The sequence below is a fragment of the Crinia signifera genome, chromosome 4 (genome assembly GCF_055691185.1).
Source record: "Crinia signifera chromosome 4, ASM5569118v1, whole genome shotgun sequence".
Taxonomy (NCBI): domain Eukaryota; kingdom Metazoa; phylum Chordata; class Amphibia; order Anura; family Myobatrachidae; genus Crinia; species Crinia signifera.
The window spans coordinates 214240253-214255199 of NC_139220.1; the positions used below are offsets into that span (position 1 = coordinate 214240253).

A 14947-nucleotide genomic window follows, 5' to 3' on the forward strand; every position below is an offset into this window, starting at 1 on the left:
GGTCTTGAACTTGGTCCCAATCACATTGCACGCAAATCACATGCAATTTGATCTCATGCGATGTGATACGATCTAGTTCAAAACGCAAATTGCTTACATTATCTTTCCTGCTAGATCGCCGGGCTTTGCCTATAAACAATAGACAAAGCCCGCTCAGCACACAGTATCACTAGTGCTGCGCAATGTGCTGAGCAATCATGCTTACGCACGGAGGCCGTTGTCGTCCCATGTGTACGGGGCTTAAGGGATTAATTTATACAAGTTAGAGGTGATGCAGCTAAAGACAAGATTATGTGGTGCAAGGGTATGCTTTGATGAACAGGTGGGTTGTCAGTACCTTTTTGAAGAATTGCAAGATCAGAATGGTCTAATAGAGAGATGGAGTTCATTCCAGTGAAAGGAGGTAGCATGGGAAAAATATCATAGATTCGTGCATGAGATGCAGTGACCAGGGTAGAGGAGAGGCAGTGGTCATTGGCTGAAAAGAGAGGGTAGGAGAGATTATGAAGGGAAATGAGGTTGTAATTGTAGAAAGCAGTGGATTTGGAGCGAGCCCTGCGTGTGAGGTTAAAAAAGGATTCTGTACGATAATGGGAGCCAGTGCAGATTTTGTGGAAGGAGAGTGGTATATATGGAGCAGTGGGAGAGGCAGATAAGCCTAGCTGCATAGTTGAGAACAGCTTGAAAGGGAGAGAGATGGGAGACTTGTGAGGATGCATGGTTGAGAATTGATTGAAAGGTAGAGAGATGGGAGTCAGTGAGGAAAATGTTGCAATGGTGGAGCAGTGAGATGACCAGTGAGTGGATTATAAATTATATACATGGCACTCTGGGAGAGGAACGGCCTTATGTGAGTGATGTTGCATAACCGGAATTAACAGGTTTGGACCTGAGGTGCGAAAGGATTGGGTGGAATTAACCAAGATTGCACATGTGGTGTAAAGGAGAGATACTCTACTCTATAGCAGGCATGTCCAATGTTGGCCCTCCAGATGTTTTGAAACTACACATCCCAGCATGTTTTGCAAATAGTTTTAGCATTCTCTAATAGCAAAACTGTGGCAAAGCATGCTGGGATGTGTAGTTTCAAAACATCTGGAGGGCCAACGTTGGACATGCCTGCTCTATAGTGACTGGGTAAAAACATTTTAACACGGATAGAGATATAAGTGGGGACCACTGGATAGGGAAAGTTGATGAGCTTGGTGTTGTCCATGTTGAGCTTCAAAGAGAGCTCAGGCATCCAGGAGGAGATGGTTGGAGAGGCAGCTGGATATCCAAGAGAGGGCAGGGGGGGATGTCAGGAGAAGAGAGGAGTGGTGAGGTATAGTTGTAGTGTTCCTTCTAGGAACTGGGCAGAGCAGTGCACTGCTGCAAGGTGGCAGCATAAGAAGGGCGTAGATTGCCATCTGCAGCGGCGCTGGGCTTTTCCACACCGGCGGGGACAGGCAGCAGGCTCTTTTAGCGGGGCGTTGCTAGAGTTACAGGGTGCATTTTGCCCTTTTAAAAAAATCAGGCAGGGCACAGCACCTTGCTAAAACAGCCTACCTGGGAACACTGTAGTTGCATATAGTCAGCATAGATTCCCACCATGGCCCTAACTAAGTTTGTATATTCTCCCTGTACTTGCGTGGGTTTACTCCAGATAGTCCGGTTTCATCCCACAATCCAAATATATCCTGGTAGGTTAATTGGCTTCCAATAAGATTAACCATAGAATGAATGTGTGTGCACATATACATGTGGTAGGGAATATAGATTGTAAGCGCCGCTGGGGCAAGGACTGGTATGAATGTGCAAATATTCTCTGTAAAGCACTGCGGAAATAATGCATGTGATATATAAGAAACTGTTAATAAATAAATCAATAGAGGTGGTTTTGAAAGCTTAAGCAGTTTATGAGCGCACTTAGGGAAGAGGTGTACAGGGCAAAGAGGAAGAGTCAAGGGCAGACTCCATTGAGACATGGGTAGTATAAAAGGTGGTGAGGTGAAGCCAGAGGCAGACACAGAAAAGGCAAGTTTGGTGGGGCAAGGATAGTGCTAGAATTGCCAATGGTCTGGGGGATGCAAAGGAAGAGAGGATGATACAGTGTAAAAGGCAGCAGGAAAGTCCAGCAGGATGAGCAGAGAGAAGTGATACCTGGATTTGGCTGAAAGCATGTCAATGGTGACTTTTTGTCCAAGGCAGTTTTAGAGCAATGGAAGGGAGAAAAAACAGATTGAAGAGGAACAAGAATACAGTTGTCAGAGGTAGCTGGTGAAATAGCTGTAAACTGGATGATCAAATAGTTTGGAGCTTAACGGGAGAAGAGAGATGGAGCGGTAGCTACCAGATGAGGAAGGGTCAAGGTTGGTTTTTAAAGAACAAGTGAGACCAGAGCATGTTTGAATTGTTAGGGAAAGATGCAGGCAAAGATTGATAGGTTGAATATCTGAGTAAGGTCTGATGGTTGGTGGAGGTTGGTAAAGAAGGGAACAAGGAGGCAGGTGATGGAAAGTATTTGAAGAAGTAGACTTCTTTGCCATTGGTGGGGCAGAAGGAGTATAAGTGGTAAGGCTGGAGTGAGAAGATGGTGGGGGCTGTTGAGGGACTGGAAGAGATTTTGTATCGGGCTGTGTCAATTTTAGAGGAGGAGGAGGCAGTAGGTTAGAATGGGAGGGTGAAAGAGTGTGTTTAAAGTATCAGAGGCATCTAGGACTGAGAAGAGATTTGTGATTGGCAAAATATTTTTTGGGTGAGGGAAAGGGCAGAGCTGTAGGATGAGAAAATAGACTTGAAATGGAGGAAGTCTACTGAGAATTACATTCTGTTTTAGTGAAAACAATAGGGATGTTAAAGATTATAGTGGGCAGGTCAGAGGAGGTGGTATAAAAGCCACTGCAGCTGATTTGTGAAGGAATGGGAAGGAACAGCTTGGATGGTGGTAGATGTAAATGTCCACTAGGTGGAGGTGAATGGGGCAGAAGAGACCTTTAGAAAGGTATCTATACCTTACATAGACCTATACAAAGGTGGAGAAATTGGGGTAGGGTTTGAATGGTATGACACAAAAGGTGTATATTGGGCAGAGGATGATGGCCACTTTGTCAGAGTGAATGAAGAAGAAACCCCAATAGAAGAAGGCAGCAGGGAGGGGGAGTTAGTGAATGAGAGACGGGTTTCAGTGAATGTTAGAAGATTAAGAGATTGGGAAATTAAAATCTTGTGAAAAGTAGGCATCTTGTGGCAGATGGATCTGGCATTCCAGAGTGCACAGGAGGAAAGGGACAAGGGAGGTTCAGGTTAGGGTAGCTCGGTGTTTGTGTTGGGGGTATTTGTTCAGAGGAATATAACAAAAATGGCGTGCATTAAATAATATTTTTTTAAAAATGTTCAAAGGTGTGTACTAAAGGTAAAGACAGTTCAGACAGGATTTTTTGGGGAATAAAGGCAAACTGAAATTGTTGCAGAGTAGATCTATAGAATTGGAGGAAACATTCTGCCAGCAGACCTTTCACATACAGTCCTAAGCCCTCCTGGAAAAAGTGGGTGAGCATAGCACTAGGAGTGCTCTCTCACTAAGCAGATACAGTATCCAGTAATATACACATATAGGAAGTAAACCCCCTTTAGCAGGTGTATTCCTGTAGCATATTTTATGTTTGATGTACTGTGAGGTAACATTTTTATGCATGTACATGTTGTTTACCGGTATTAGTCTTTTCACACCCAAAAATTCATTTTTGCATAGCCTCTTTTATATGACCTTTTATATTTTGTCAGTTGTCATACAATAATTTTTATAATAAACATATTACTGTTTTGGAAAATGAAATGCATGAAGTATTCATTTTTTACATAAATTTGACTACTAAACTGAGAGATATATATTACAATTATTTATACTATTATACGTATTTACTGCACCAATGTACTGTAAAATTACTACATGGACTGATTTCTAAATACGGATGTGCTGGGTAGCCTTTCCACTCCATATACTGTAGATATAGATAGTGTTATTTTAAAGAACTGTAGTAATGGCTAACAGCATTAACAATCATTGATGCCCAGAGGGTAAAAAAAAATCAGATTTGCCATCATACACATTATTTGATACATTGCCCCACAGAGAGGACTAAATGGCCTCACTTGGGCTATTACAGAGAGCTGTAGAGCTACTGCAGTTGCAAGTCTGAAGGGACTTGAGTTTAGAGATGGTCGAACAAATGATTAATTTGTTGGTCCGTTAGTCCCTCCCTCAGCCACGCCACTGGCATGCAGCAGTCAGCTTTAGTAGTGTTCATCCTAACACCTGCTAGCTTTGTAAACCCATGCAGTTCCTCTTCTCTGCCTGGAGTGTCGCTGTCTGCTGTGGTGTTTCTTGCACAGGTCTGGTTTGCATATCAGTGCTGATATACAGATCACACAGTGCTAGAAGCACTACAGCAGACCGTGACACCCCAGGCAGGGAAGAGGAACTGCATGGCTTTTTAAAGATAGCGGGTGCTAGAATGAACACTGCTTTAGTAACACTTTGAGTGGCTTACAGCAGGCCTGCATCAGTGTACCTGTGGGATGAGTTGTGGCAATGTAACCTTTGATGTCGCATTGCTATCTGTAGGGTCACAATTACGTTGTGTGAGAGCCACAAGGAACTTAGGCACTGTAGCCATCCCTGACCCCCATTATGTATGTTCTTATTTTGTCAGAAGACCTATTTTAACATAATCTAATCACAGTGATTTCTAAGCATCACTCCATAGTTAAAATGTTATGATTAGTTATAGTAGAGGACACACAGTAGTTTAGAAAAGGAGAAAGGACATTTTACAGCAATCAAGTACTGCTAAATTAGATGAGTAAGTGGGCTTCCTCATGATCCATACTAGATTTCTAACATAATGGTAAACAAATCCCGTGCCCACACTAGAGCTTGCTAGCTCTCTATTTTAGAGAGCAGGAGAAGTGATGCTTCCTTGCCAGTTAGTGCTCCTGTGAATTACTGTGGGCTGATGAGAGAACTGTATTACAGAAGCTGAGGAAGATGGATCAGCTCAGGAGAATATTGATCTGCTATGCGCATAGCCACTTAATACATCACTGGTATGGGAGAAAATGTAAGCAAACATTTGCGTTACAAGATGAGACTGATTGCCAGAGCAGTTCTGTCATTATTGATGTTTTGGTTTTAAGCAATATGGGACAATCCCCAGCATTCTATGATTAAGCAGTGTTTGGAAAGCTGCAGTGATCATCCTTGGCTGTGTTCCAGGACTGCTCTGAGTGGAGCGCATTGCTAGCAATTAGACCAGGTTAAAAAAAAAAAAAACATGTCTGTGGTGATATTACTGTAGATAGTTTTGCTCATTCTACGTAGACATAAACTAGGCTGAATTCAAATGTTCATGTTATCAATTTTTTACTCAAATTATCATATTATATTTTATGTGAAACAAAATGACAATTAAAATCTTGTTTTTGCAGAAATTCGCAGAAGGGGATCCAAAGAGATGCCTTGCAAACCCTTGCATTTATATGACACACCATATGAGCCATCAGAGAATGGATTGGATTCAGAAGGTGAAAAATCATCATCAGGTCAGCGACCCAGGGAGTCTAGGCTGCCACAAGATGATGAGCGGCCTCCTGAGGAGTACGACCAGCCTTGGGAATGGAAAAAAGATCGGATTTCAAAAGCATTTGCAGGTCAGTTCATATAAAATGGTCACCCGCAACATTATTTTTATTTTCCCTTTTTCATAGACACGTTCAGTAGAATTTTAAGGGTATATGCCATTTAGGTCCATGGAGGATATGTTTTTTTCCATGTTCCAGTATTATGCACGAAAGCCTACATTCGGTACAGATGGGAATGTTTAGGATCCAAAATGGCTGACTTGCCAACATACAAGTAACAAACTTACTTACATTATCAAACATCTTACCTTTTGTGGGATGTTGCATTTATGTTTTAAAAGCTACACGTTGCTTTTTTTAATTTGTTGTAATTTTGTATTTAAGTTTATTTATATTGGTTGAAGACACATTTTCTTGTCACTGTAGTTCATGTTTAGTTCTAACTAAAGGGCTTGTTGTATGAAATAAAAAGAGGAGAGCAGTCTACAGCAGTAAAATAATTAACTTTATAAAAGTGCATGTATGTATCATATTTAATATGGCAATATCGGTAGTAACACAAAACCTAGAAACATACGTCAGTGGTATTCTATCAAAACCTGACAAGATGCGGTGGGCCGCTTATACAGATATAGCCACGCTCATCAAAGCAGCATTATGGCTGCTATGGCCAGCTTGGCGCTGTTAGTCCCACCCATGACTGCACCGGATGCCAGTCCATGCTCTTTTATGGGCTGCAGGTGTGACTACACATTAGCGTGTCAGCGGTGCACACCTGGGATATGGCAGAGCTCCTGTGAGCATGGCTATATCTGTATGTCCAAATATTTGGGCACCGCTAATAATTCATGCCAGTCACAAACAGTAACTTCAGAAGAAATAGGTGTTACAAAGGAGTTAAGTAAATCCAGGTAACCTACAGTTAGTAGATAACTATGGGGTAGGTGTATGAAGCAGTGGTAAGGGAGGAGAAGTGATAAAGTTCCTGCTACTTTATCACCGGCCAATCAGCTCCTAACTGTTCCTTTTTAAACTCCGCCTGTAACTTAACAGTCAGGAACTGATTGGCCAGTGATAAAGTACCAGGCACTTTATCACTTCTCCTCCCTTATCACTGCTTCATACATCTACCCGTATGTTGACAGTTTGTTGTGAAAGAAAGCTGTTCATCAAGATGGATTGTAGCTGGCAGTAACAGTTACAACTGCCAGATCTTGCCTGAACACAATTGACCTGTGTTTTAGATTTTTTTTAAAAGTATCATGTTTGTAATTAAATTATTATGGATACGGCTGTATTTAGGGACCTATCCTATTAGCCTTGATGCTGTTTTGGGTGATGAAAATGGTTAATGACTGACGTTATCGCTGTATCCAGTTAGCGACCTTTTTAAATGGATAGCGGACGAAAATGTGCCAGCGATTGGGCAAAAATCATGCAGTCAGAGATAATTCCCCAATCTCATGTGTCATTGCGGGTCCCAGCTGCTGCCTATCTGGGATTATGCATTGCATGCCTCAGCCCCAATTTCTTTTTTTTTTTTTCTTATTTGCAAATAAAAAAAAGTCCTGAAATGTTTTGCAGTGAGTCTTTTAAAAGGATAGAAAATCCAATATGCAGCATACTAAAACTATATTGTGCATTTTATTGTTTCCTGACATTGATCTAGAGGATGCAATACAAGCATATGATTCAGTTGTATTTTATCACTCCTAAAAATGTTGTGTTCATTTTATTTACAATATAATATGTTTAATAATTAAAGTCTAACATATAAAAATGTTCATCTAAAATATATGGAATTAGTTGCTGAGGTAAGCAAGCAGAATTCTAAATTATGTTATTGTAATTCCTCACAAGAGTTATCAATTGATATACAAGGCTAACAAAAATGTTTAACATTCCAATATCTCAAATTAGTTTATGATGAATTAGTCCCACTCACATTTAATGTTATTTTTGCTTATGGCTTAGAAATTATGCAGGCTGCAGGGAGACACAGTATTCTGTGGATTAGCCTGGATATCAAGCAACAGGATCATTGTCAAGTATGGCTACAAATACAGATGCATACCTCCCAACTTTTGGTGTAGCTGGGAGGGACATTCTTGCATGCCGGAGGCGCACTGAAAAAATTAGGAGGCGTGGCAAGTGGGCGTTGCCTATAAATCATGCCATTTCACGATGCCACGCCCCCATTTGAATGTTAGAAGATTAAGAGATTGGGAAATTAAAATCTTGTGAAAAGTAGGCATCTTGTGGCAGATGGATCTGGCATTCCAGAGTGCACAGGAGGAAAGGGACAAGGGAGGTTCAGGTTAGGGTAGCTCGGTGTTTGTGTTGGGGGTATTTGTTCAGAGGAACATAACAAAAATGGCGTGCATTAAATAATATTTTTTTAAAAATGTTCAAAGGTGTGTACTAAAGGTAAAGACAGTTCAGACAGGATTTTTTGGGGAATAAAGGCAAACTGAAATTGTTGCAGAGTAGATCTATAGAATTGGAGGAAACATTCTGCCAGCAGACCTTTCACATACAGTCCTAAGCCCTCCTGGAAAAAGTGGGTGAGCATAGCACTAGGAGTGCTCTCTCACTAAGCAGATACAGTATCCAGTAATATACACATATAGGAAGTAAACCGCCTTTAGCAGGTGTATTCCTGTAGCATATTTTATGTTTGATGTACTGTGAGGTAACATTTTTATGCATGTACATGTTGTTTACCGGTATTAGTCTTTTCACACCCAAAAATTCATTTTTGCATAGCCTCTTTTATATGACCTTTTATATTTTGTCAGTTGTCATACAATAATTTTTATAATAAACATATTACTGTTTTGGAAAATGAAATGCATGAAGTATTCATTTTTTACATAAATTTGACTACTAAACTGAGAGATATATATTACAATTATTTATACTATTATACGTATTTACTGCACCAATGTACTGTAAAATTACTACATGGACTGATTTCTAAATACGGATGTGCTGGGTAGCCTTTCCACTCCATATACTGTAGATATAGATAGTGTTATTTTAAAGAACTGTAGTAATGGCTAACAGCATTAACAATCATTGATGCCCAGAGGGTAAAAAAAAATCAGATTTGCCATCATACACATTATTTGATACATTGCCCCACAGAGAGGACTAAATGGCCTCACTTGGGCTATTACAGAGAGCTGTAGAGCTACTGCAGTTGCAAGTCTGAAGGGACTTGAGTTTAGAGATGGTCGAACAAATGATTAATTTGTTGGTCCGTTAGTCCCTCCCTCAGCCACGCCACTGGCATGCAGCAGTCAGCTTTAGTAGTGTTCATCCTAACACCTGCTAGCTTTGTAAACCCATGCAGTTCCTCTTCTCTGCCTGGAGTGTCGCTGTCTGCTGTGGTGTTTCTTGCACAGGTCTGGTTTGCATATCAGTGCTGATATACAGATCACACAGTGCTAGAAGCACTACAGCAGACCGTGACACCCCAGGCAGGGAAGAGGAACTGCATGGCTTTTTAAAGATAGCGGGTGCTAGAATGAACACTGCTTTAGTAACACTTTGAGTGGCTTACAGCAGGCCTGCATCAGTGTACCTGTGGGATGAGTTGTGGCAATGTAACCTTTGATGTCGCATTGCTATCTGTAGGGTCACAATTACGTTGTGTGAGAGCCACAAGGAACTTAGGCACTGTAGCCATCCCTGACCCCCATTATGTATGTTCTTATTTTGTCAGAAGACCTATTTTAACATAATCTAATCACAGTGATTTCTAAGCATCACTCCATAGTTAAAATGTTATGATTAGTTATAGTAGAGGACACACAGTAGTTTAGAAAAGGAGAAAGGACATTTTACAGCAATCAAGTACTGCTAAATTAGATGAGTAAGTGGGCTTCCTCATGATCCATACTAGATTTCTAACATAATGGTAAACAAATCCCGTGCCCACACTAGAGCTTGCTAGCTCTCTATTTTAGAGAGCAGGAGAAGTGATGCTTCCTTGCCAGTTAGTGCTCCTGTGAATTACTGTGGGCTGATGAGAGAACTGTATTACAGAAGCAGTGGTGGCATGGCTAGCAGCTCTGTAATGCTGCTTTCCCACTGCCTACCCGGGTAAAGACCCGTTTTTTTTAAACGTGTCTTTACCCGGGTAATAGCCACAAAGACCCTTTCCCACTGCAGCTTTTAAACGTTAAAATAACGTTTAAAAGCAGTTTTTGTCCTATTCACACTTACCCGTGTAAACCACAAAGCAACACGTTTAAACTCTCTAGTAAACCTTGCCTGTCATTAAAAACATCACATGCACCAATCATGTTCTTAACCTTTATTATTATTTCTAAATACCGTTTAAAACCCTTTCCCATTGCCAAAAAAACGGCTCTTACACGGTAAAAACACTGCTTTTTACCCGGTTAACAAATACCGGTATTTGTTACCCGTGTAAAGCAACCTGGAGCTTTCCCACTGCAGCTCTAGCCGTTTAAAAAGGCTAAAAAAACGGCATTTTACTGTGTAAAGCCTGCAGTGGGAAAGGGGCATAAGCTGCTGACCAGCCCTTCTGCTTGCGGGAATAGACGTTGCACACAACGATTATTCACCGGGAGATGGGGGGACTCCCAAATGCACCCACCCCGCAGCGGGACACTGCCGGATACGGGAGGGACACGGGAATGTCCACAACAACCAGGATGTTCCCGCGGTTTTCGGGACAGTTGGGAGGTATGTGGGTGGCTTTTGTCTGCTTGGGAGTTGGACGTTGGTCACTGTGGGCTATTGGTGCTGTCAGAAGACTGCACTCAGTCCAATGAATATCATCTAATATTTGTACACATTTGTATAAACAGTCTACACACACATAAAATTTGCTGGTGTGGTTCAAAAGAGATAATGTAAAAAGATCAACCAGGTCAAAAAGTTGAAAGGGAAAATGTAGACGGTACAAAAGGTTGACTGTCAAAAGGTTGACATAAACATAGTTGACATACATTTTGTGGTGGGTTTTTTTGCTCGCTTCGTGCAAGGCTAGCATTATCAATCTTAATACATGCAGATGGTAAAAGAAGAACAAGTAACAAGTTGACATTTATTTTTTTAGTAAAACAAATTGTGTTGAACAAATGTGTGTCAATCTTTTAATCCTGATGACTTTTTGTACTCATTTACTTTTCAAACCTGGCGACATTAAGCTCTGCTTATCTTGCCATGTTAACCTTTTACATGTCAACCATTTGGGCTCGACCTATTGTATGTCTATCATTTTCCTTTTATTATTGTTTATTTGGCGCCACAAGGGTTCCGCAGTGCCTAGCAATACATAGATGCGTAAAAAAACAAGAAAATAACTAATTACAGAGGGTTGCACCTGGGGATGAGGAGAGAGAGGTCCCTGCATGCGAGAGCTTACATTCTAACGGCCATGTACTAGAATTTTCAGGATTTGTGATATATCGCCTCCGACCTTTTTCTACCAGTAACAAGTAACTTATAGTACAGTATGTAAGAGAAAAACAAATACAATAAAACCGACATACTACTTTAGATATGTAAGTGTACTCACCCAAACTTGTATTTTGTGGAATATCTGTTGTAAGTTGCTTCTACAATAGCAGTGAGTCTTTTTCAATGTGCTTCTTAACCCTTTCAGGTCCAACATCTAGTCAGGCTCAACAGCCCTAGCGCTAGTAGCAGCTCCAATGGTGAGCCACTTTAAAATAAGAACATCAACATTGTTCAACATTCAGTGTAGATCATTTTATATATATATTTTTTAAATTACTAAAAATGTAAATATTTAAATCAGACTGTTTGAATGGAAAAAAAACTGGACCGCAAAGGGTTAATCAACTTTGTGTACTTGAACTTTTGTAATTCTGTCCCACTCTTCATTGTAAAAAAAAGATGATCACTTTGAGCCTCCTTTATGAAAGCCATTTCTTGGTTGCCTTAAGTGGGTGCTTTACTTTGTAAATGGTGTTTGCACAGCGCTCGGAATAGGGAGAAGGCTAACCCTTAGCAGCTCGCACCTGTAGGGGGGAGTCCTGTTACCCCCTAAAATGAGAACAAGTGAAAGAGTTTGGTGGTGCTGGCGCTCTGGGGTTGCGGTGAGAGGTGAAAATGGTTAAAGTTTAGGAGATACTGATAGTATACTTTAGCAGGTGGGCAAAAACTGTAGGCTGGGTGTTGAAAGGAGATATTTAAAGGACCGGTGTGGTCTGTAGACCTTTGGTGACCTGTCCCTCTGGGGTTGCTGGGAGGGGTGGAAAGGGTTAAGAGTTTAAAGTCACTGATGGTGTACTTGTAGCAGGTAGGCAAAAACTGTAGGCTGGGTGTTGGGAGGAGATAATAAAGGACCGGTGTGGTCTGTAGACCTTAGGTATCCTGTCCCTCGAAGAGTAATCTTTCTACCTGGGGGACTTGAGGCTGGGAGTTCTGAGTGAGAGTTGTTTGTTTCTGGGCGGTAATGCCGGTACCTCAGATGCAATGAGGATGTGTCAGAATAAATCAATAACAGAATGGTTGCTGCTGTAGCAACTTACCCTTGAGTCTTGTAGAGTCAGCATGCACTCCTGTCCTGGATGTATCCTGGTATGGCGATCGGATGGCAGGAGGAATGAATAAAAGATAGGCTGTAGACTAGTGCTTGTAGTATAGCACAATTTATTGTAAAAACAATATACAATTAGAAAAGGGTGAAGTACCAAACGCGTTTCATCCCATAAAGGGACTTTTTCAATGGTGGAGAGTGTGGTGTCCATGGCCCGGTATTTATGCTGGTGGGGTTAGCGTTGATTACAATGATTTTCTCTGCGGCGGCCACTGCGCATGCGCAGAAGTCCGGCGCTAGAGCCCAAAGTGTATTGCTAGTGTGGACGGGGACGGCGCATGCGCCGTACTCCGTGGGTGATTGGATGAGCGGGGGTGTGTGACGCTGGCTCAGGCGGCGTGCTGGTAGGCGGGGTTGGATGTGGGTGTGGGTGAAGTGGGTGCTTGTATCATACATTTAGAAGGTGAAATATTGCTTCCTCTTTTTAGATTTCTGGTAGTGGCCATCAAGGTTTGTGGCAACATTTCTCAAAATACCATCATATTTCCATATATTCAGTAGGCCCACTGTCCTGGGTTGAATTGAGCATTCCCAAAGTATGATGCCGGTCAGTGTGGGTGCTTGCGGTCACTACCAATGTCAGATTTGATTTGCTGCACATCAAACTGATGATATGGCTAGCAACATAATGTATGCTACTGAAGAATGGAACAGTGATCATTCCATCCTGGAGTGATTTTGTTGGGGTACACATACTGGAAGTTAAGTGTGTACCCAGCTTAACTTGACTTTCAAGTTATGTAATGGTGAACAGGGAAGGGAAGCATTTGAGATGGCCAAGATACTGCTTACATTATCTAGTATGCTAGCAAATACATTAAGATAAAATATTTTGAAGATTTCCTGATCAGCAAAGGGTCATGTTAAAACAGTTTTTGTCTTCTCCTAGATTTTGCTACTTATCTTTTTTAACTTTTGAGTTAATATTAATGTGTTGAACAATGTGTGTGATGCTTCAAGTTATAGTTTCATTGTGCCCATCCCTTCAAACCTGGATTATTTAAACATTGGCACATATAATGGCACTAAAAAATATTTGCTCTTCACCCTTTCAGAATGATAACCATGCAGTGGTTTCGTATCTTAGGCAGTGCACTATGATCAAATAACTGCTCACTTTGAAACTACAGTATTTACTGAAGGTATTTTTAAATGGATTCTGATTTCCAGTTCTGGGTGTCCAGTGTTAATATCTGTTTTAAGCCTGTGCAGTAACGCATCCCAGACAAACAAACATTAAGATGTGGTTGCTTTGTGAAGCACAGCAGTGGAGAATATGGGAAGCCATAATTGGAATTAGTATTTTTCTTTTCCTTGACTGAACCCATTGTGCAGATATTAAGCTTGTGCCAAATTGCCATTGACAGAAATGACAATAACATGTTCTGGTCAGTTAAATTCCAGCTTTCTTTTCTAACTGAAAAGGAAATCTTATTAGCTCCCATTACACTGACTAATTTCTGGAGACACCATTAATAAGGAGCATTGTTCATTTGCTATAACCAATTTGGTGCACAGACACAATGTCTGGGCGTGATTTAATTTCATGGGAGCTGAAATCTGCACCTCCTCTATAATTCCTTTTTCTGTCTCTTAATTTAAGTTAATTACTTTTCGTAGTTGCCAACCATTCGATATGACGAGTATACTAAGTTAAATTAAACCAATGGGCAAGGTATGTATGTATGTATATTTGTGTATGTATGTGTATATATATATATATATGTATATCCTTTTTGTGTTACTTGCATGTGTAACAGCATGTTCATCATAAATTGGTCATAAAATATACCGTATATACTCGAGTATAAGTTAACCCGAATATAAGCCGAGGCACCTAATTTTACAATAAAAAACTGGGAAAACGTATTGACTCAAGTGGGACCCTCACTCGAGTATAAGCCGAGGGGAGCGTTTTCAGCATAAAAATTGTCTGAAAAAGTAGGCTTATACTCGAGTATATATGGTAATCAGATCTTCATCAAAGTCACAGTACATAATGGAAAAGTTATAAATGTGAACTCTTAGGTTTAAAAAGCTGATGACCCTCCTTTGGCTGCAATAACTTCAAGCAATTATTTTTGTAGCGGCGGAAGCACAAAGACCAGTAGGAATTTTGGATCGTTCTGGGTAACAAAGTTTTTTGAGTCCAAAAGAAGTGTTAGCGCTTAATGTCTCCACATCATAGCTAAAATGCTCCCAACCAACTTTCACTTCAATTGGCATCCTCAGAAATGAAAGTGCTTTGGGAGTTTTTCCTAAAAGATCTCTATGATCAAGTCTTTGCTGCACATTTTTTCCCCACTCAAAAACCCTTCTCTAGTCTGTATATTTCATGGCTTGTTTATGTGGCTGCAATAAAAATAATTGCTTAGCTTGGGCTTCTTTATCTTTTTCAACTTACTTCAAGCTTAAATATTGGCCTTTGTCTACCCTATTTGCACAATTATTATCTTGCATTCCACCTAATGCGGATTGATGTTGGAGCGAATTTTCTACAACTGCTCTCAACTTACACTTTGGATGCAACAAGAAGATAGGCCTCTTACTGTTATGTCCTCAAACATTATGTCCTCAAACATTTTTGCTTCAGTCACGCCACCCCCTCTTAGCATGCCAGGTCGGGTGGGACTCTTCTAGCTTGAGACATCTTTTTTAGACATATCTACTGTAGGACATCCGTGGAGACCATGCTGATTAATTTGATATGACACTTGTATATCT

The 14947-nt window shown here is 40.8% G+C and overlaps 1 protein-coding gene across 8 annotated transcripts in view; it reads left to right on the forward strand.

Annotated features, from left to right (window-relative positions):
* Positions 1-14947, forward strand: part of SHF (Src homology 2 domain containing F) — a 294338-nt gene that overhangs the window by 136132 nt on the left and 143259 nt on the right. For all 8 annotated transcript variants that reach the window (XR_014473486.1, XM_083183745.1, XM_083183747.1 and 5 more), the window contains exon 3: positions 5470-5691. Coding sequence is in view for 7 of the 8 variants with exons in the window: in XM_083183745.1 (XP_083039871.1) it covers positions 5470-5691 (222 nt within the window). In the remaining variant the exon portion in view is untranslated. The remainder of the gene's footprint in view (positions 1-5469; positions 5692-14947) is intronic.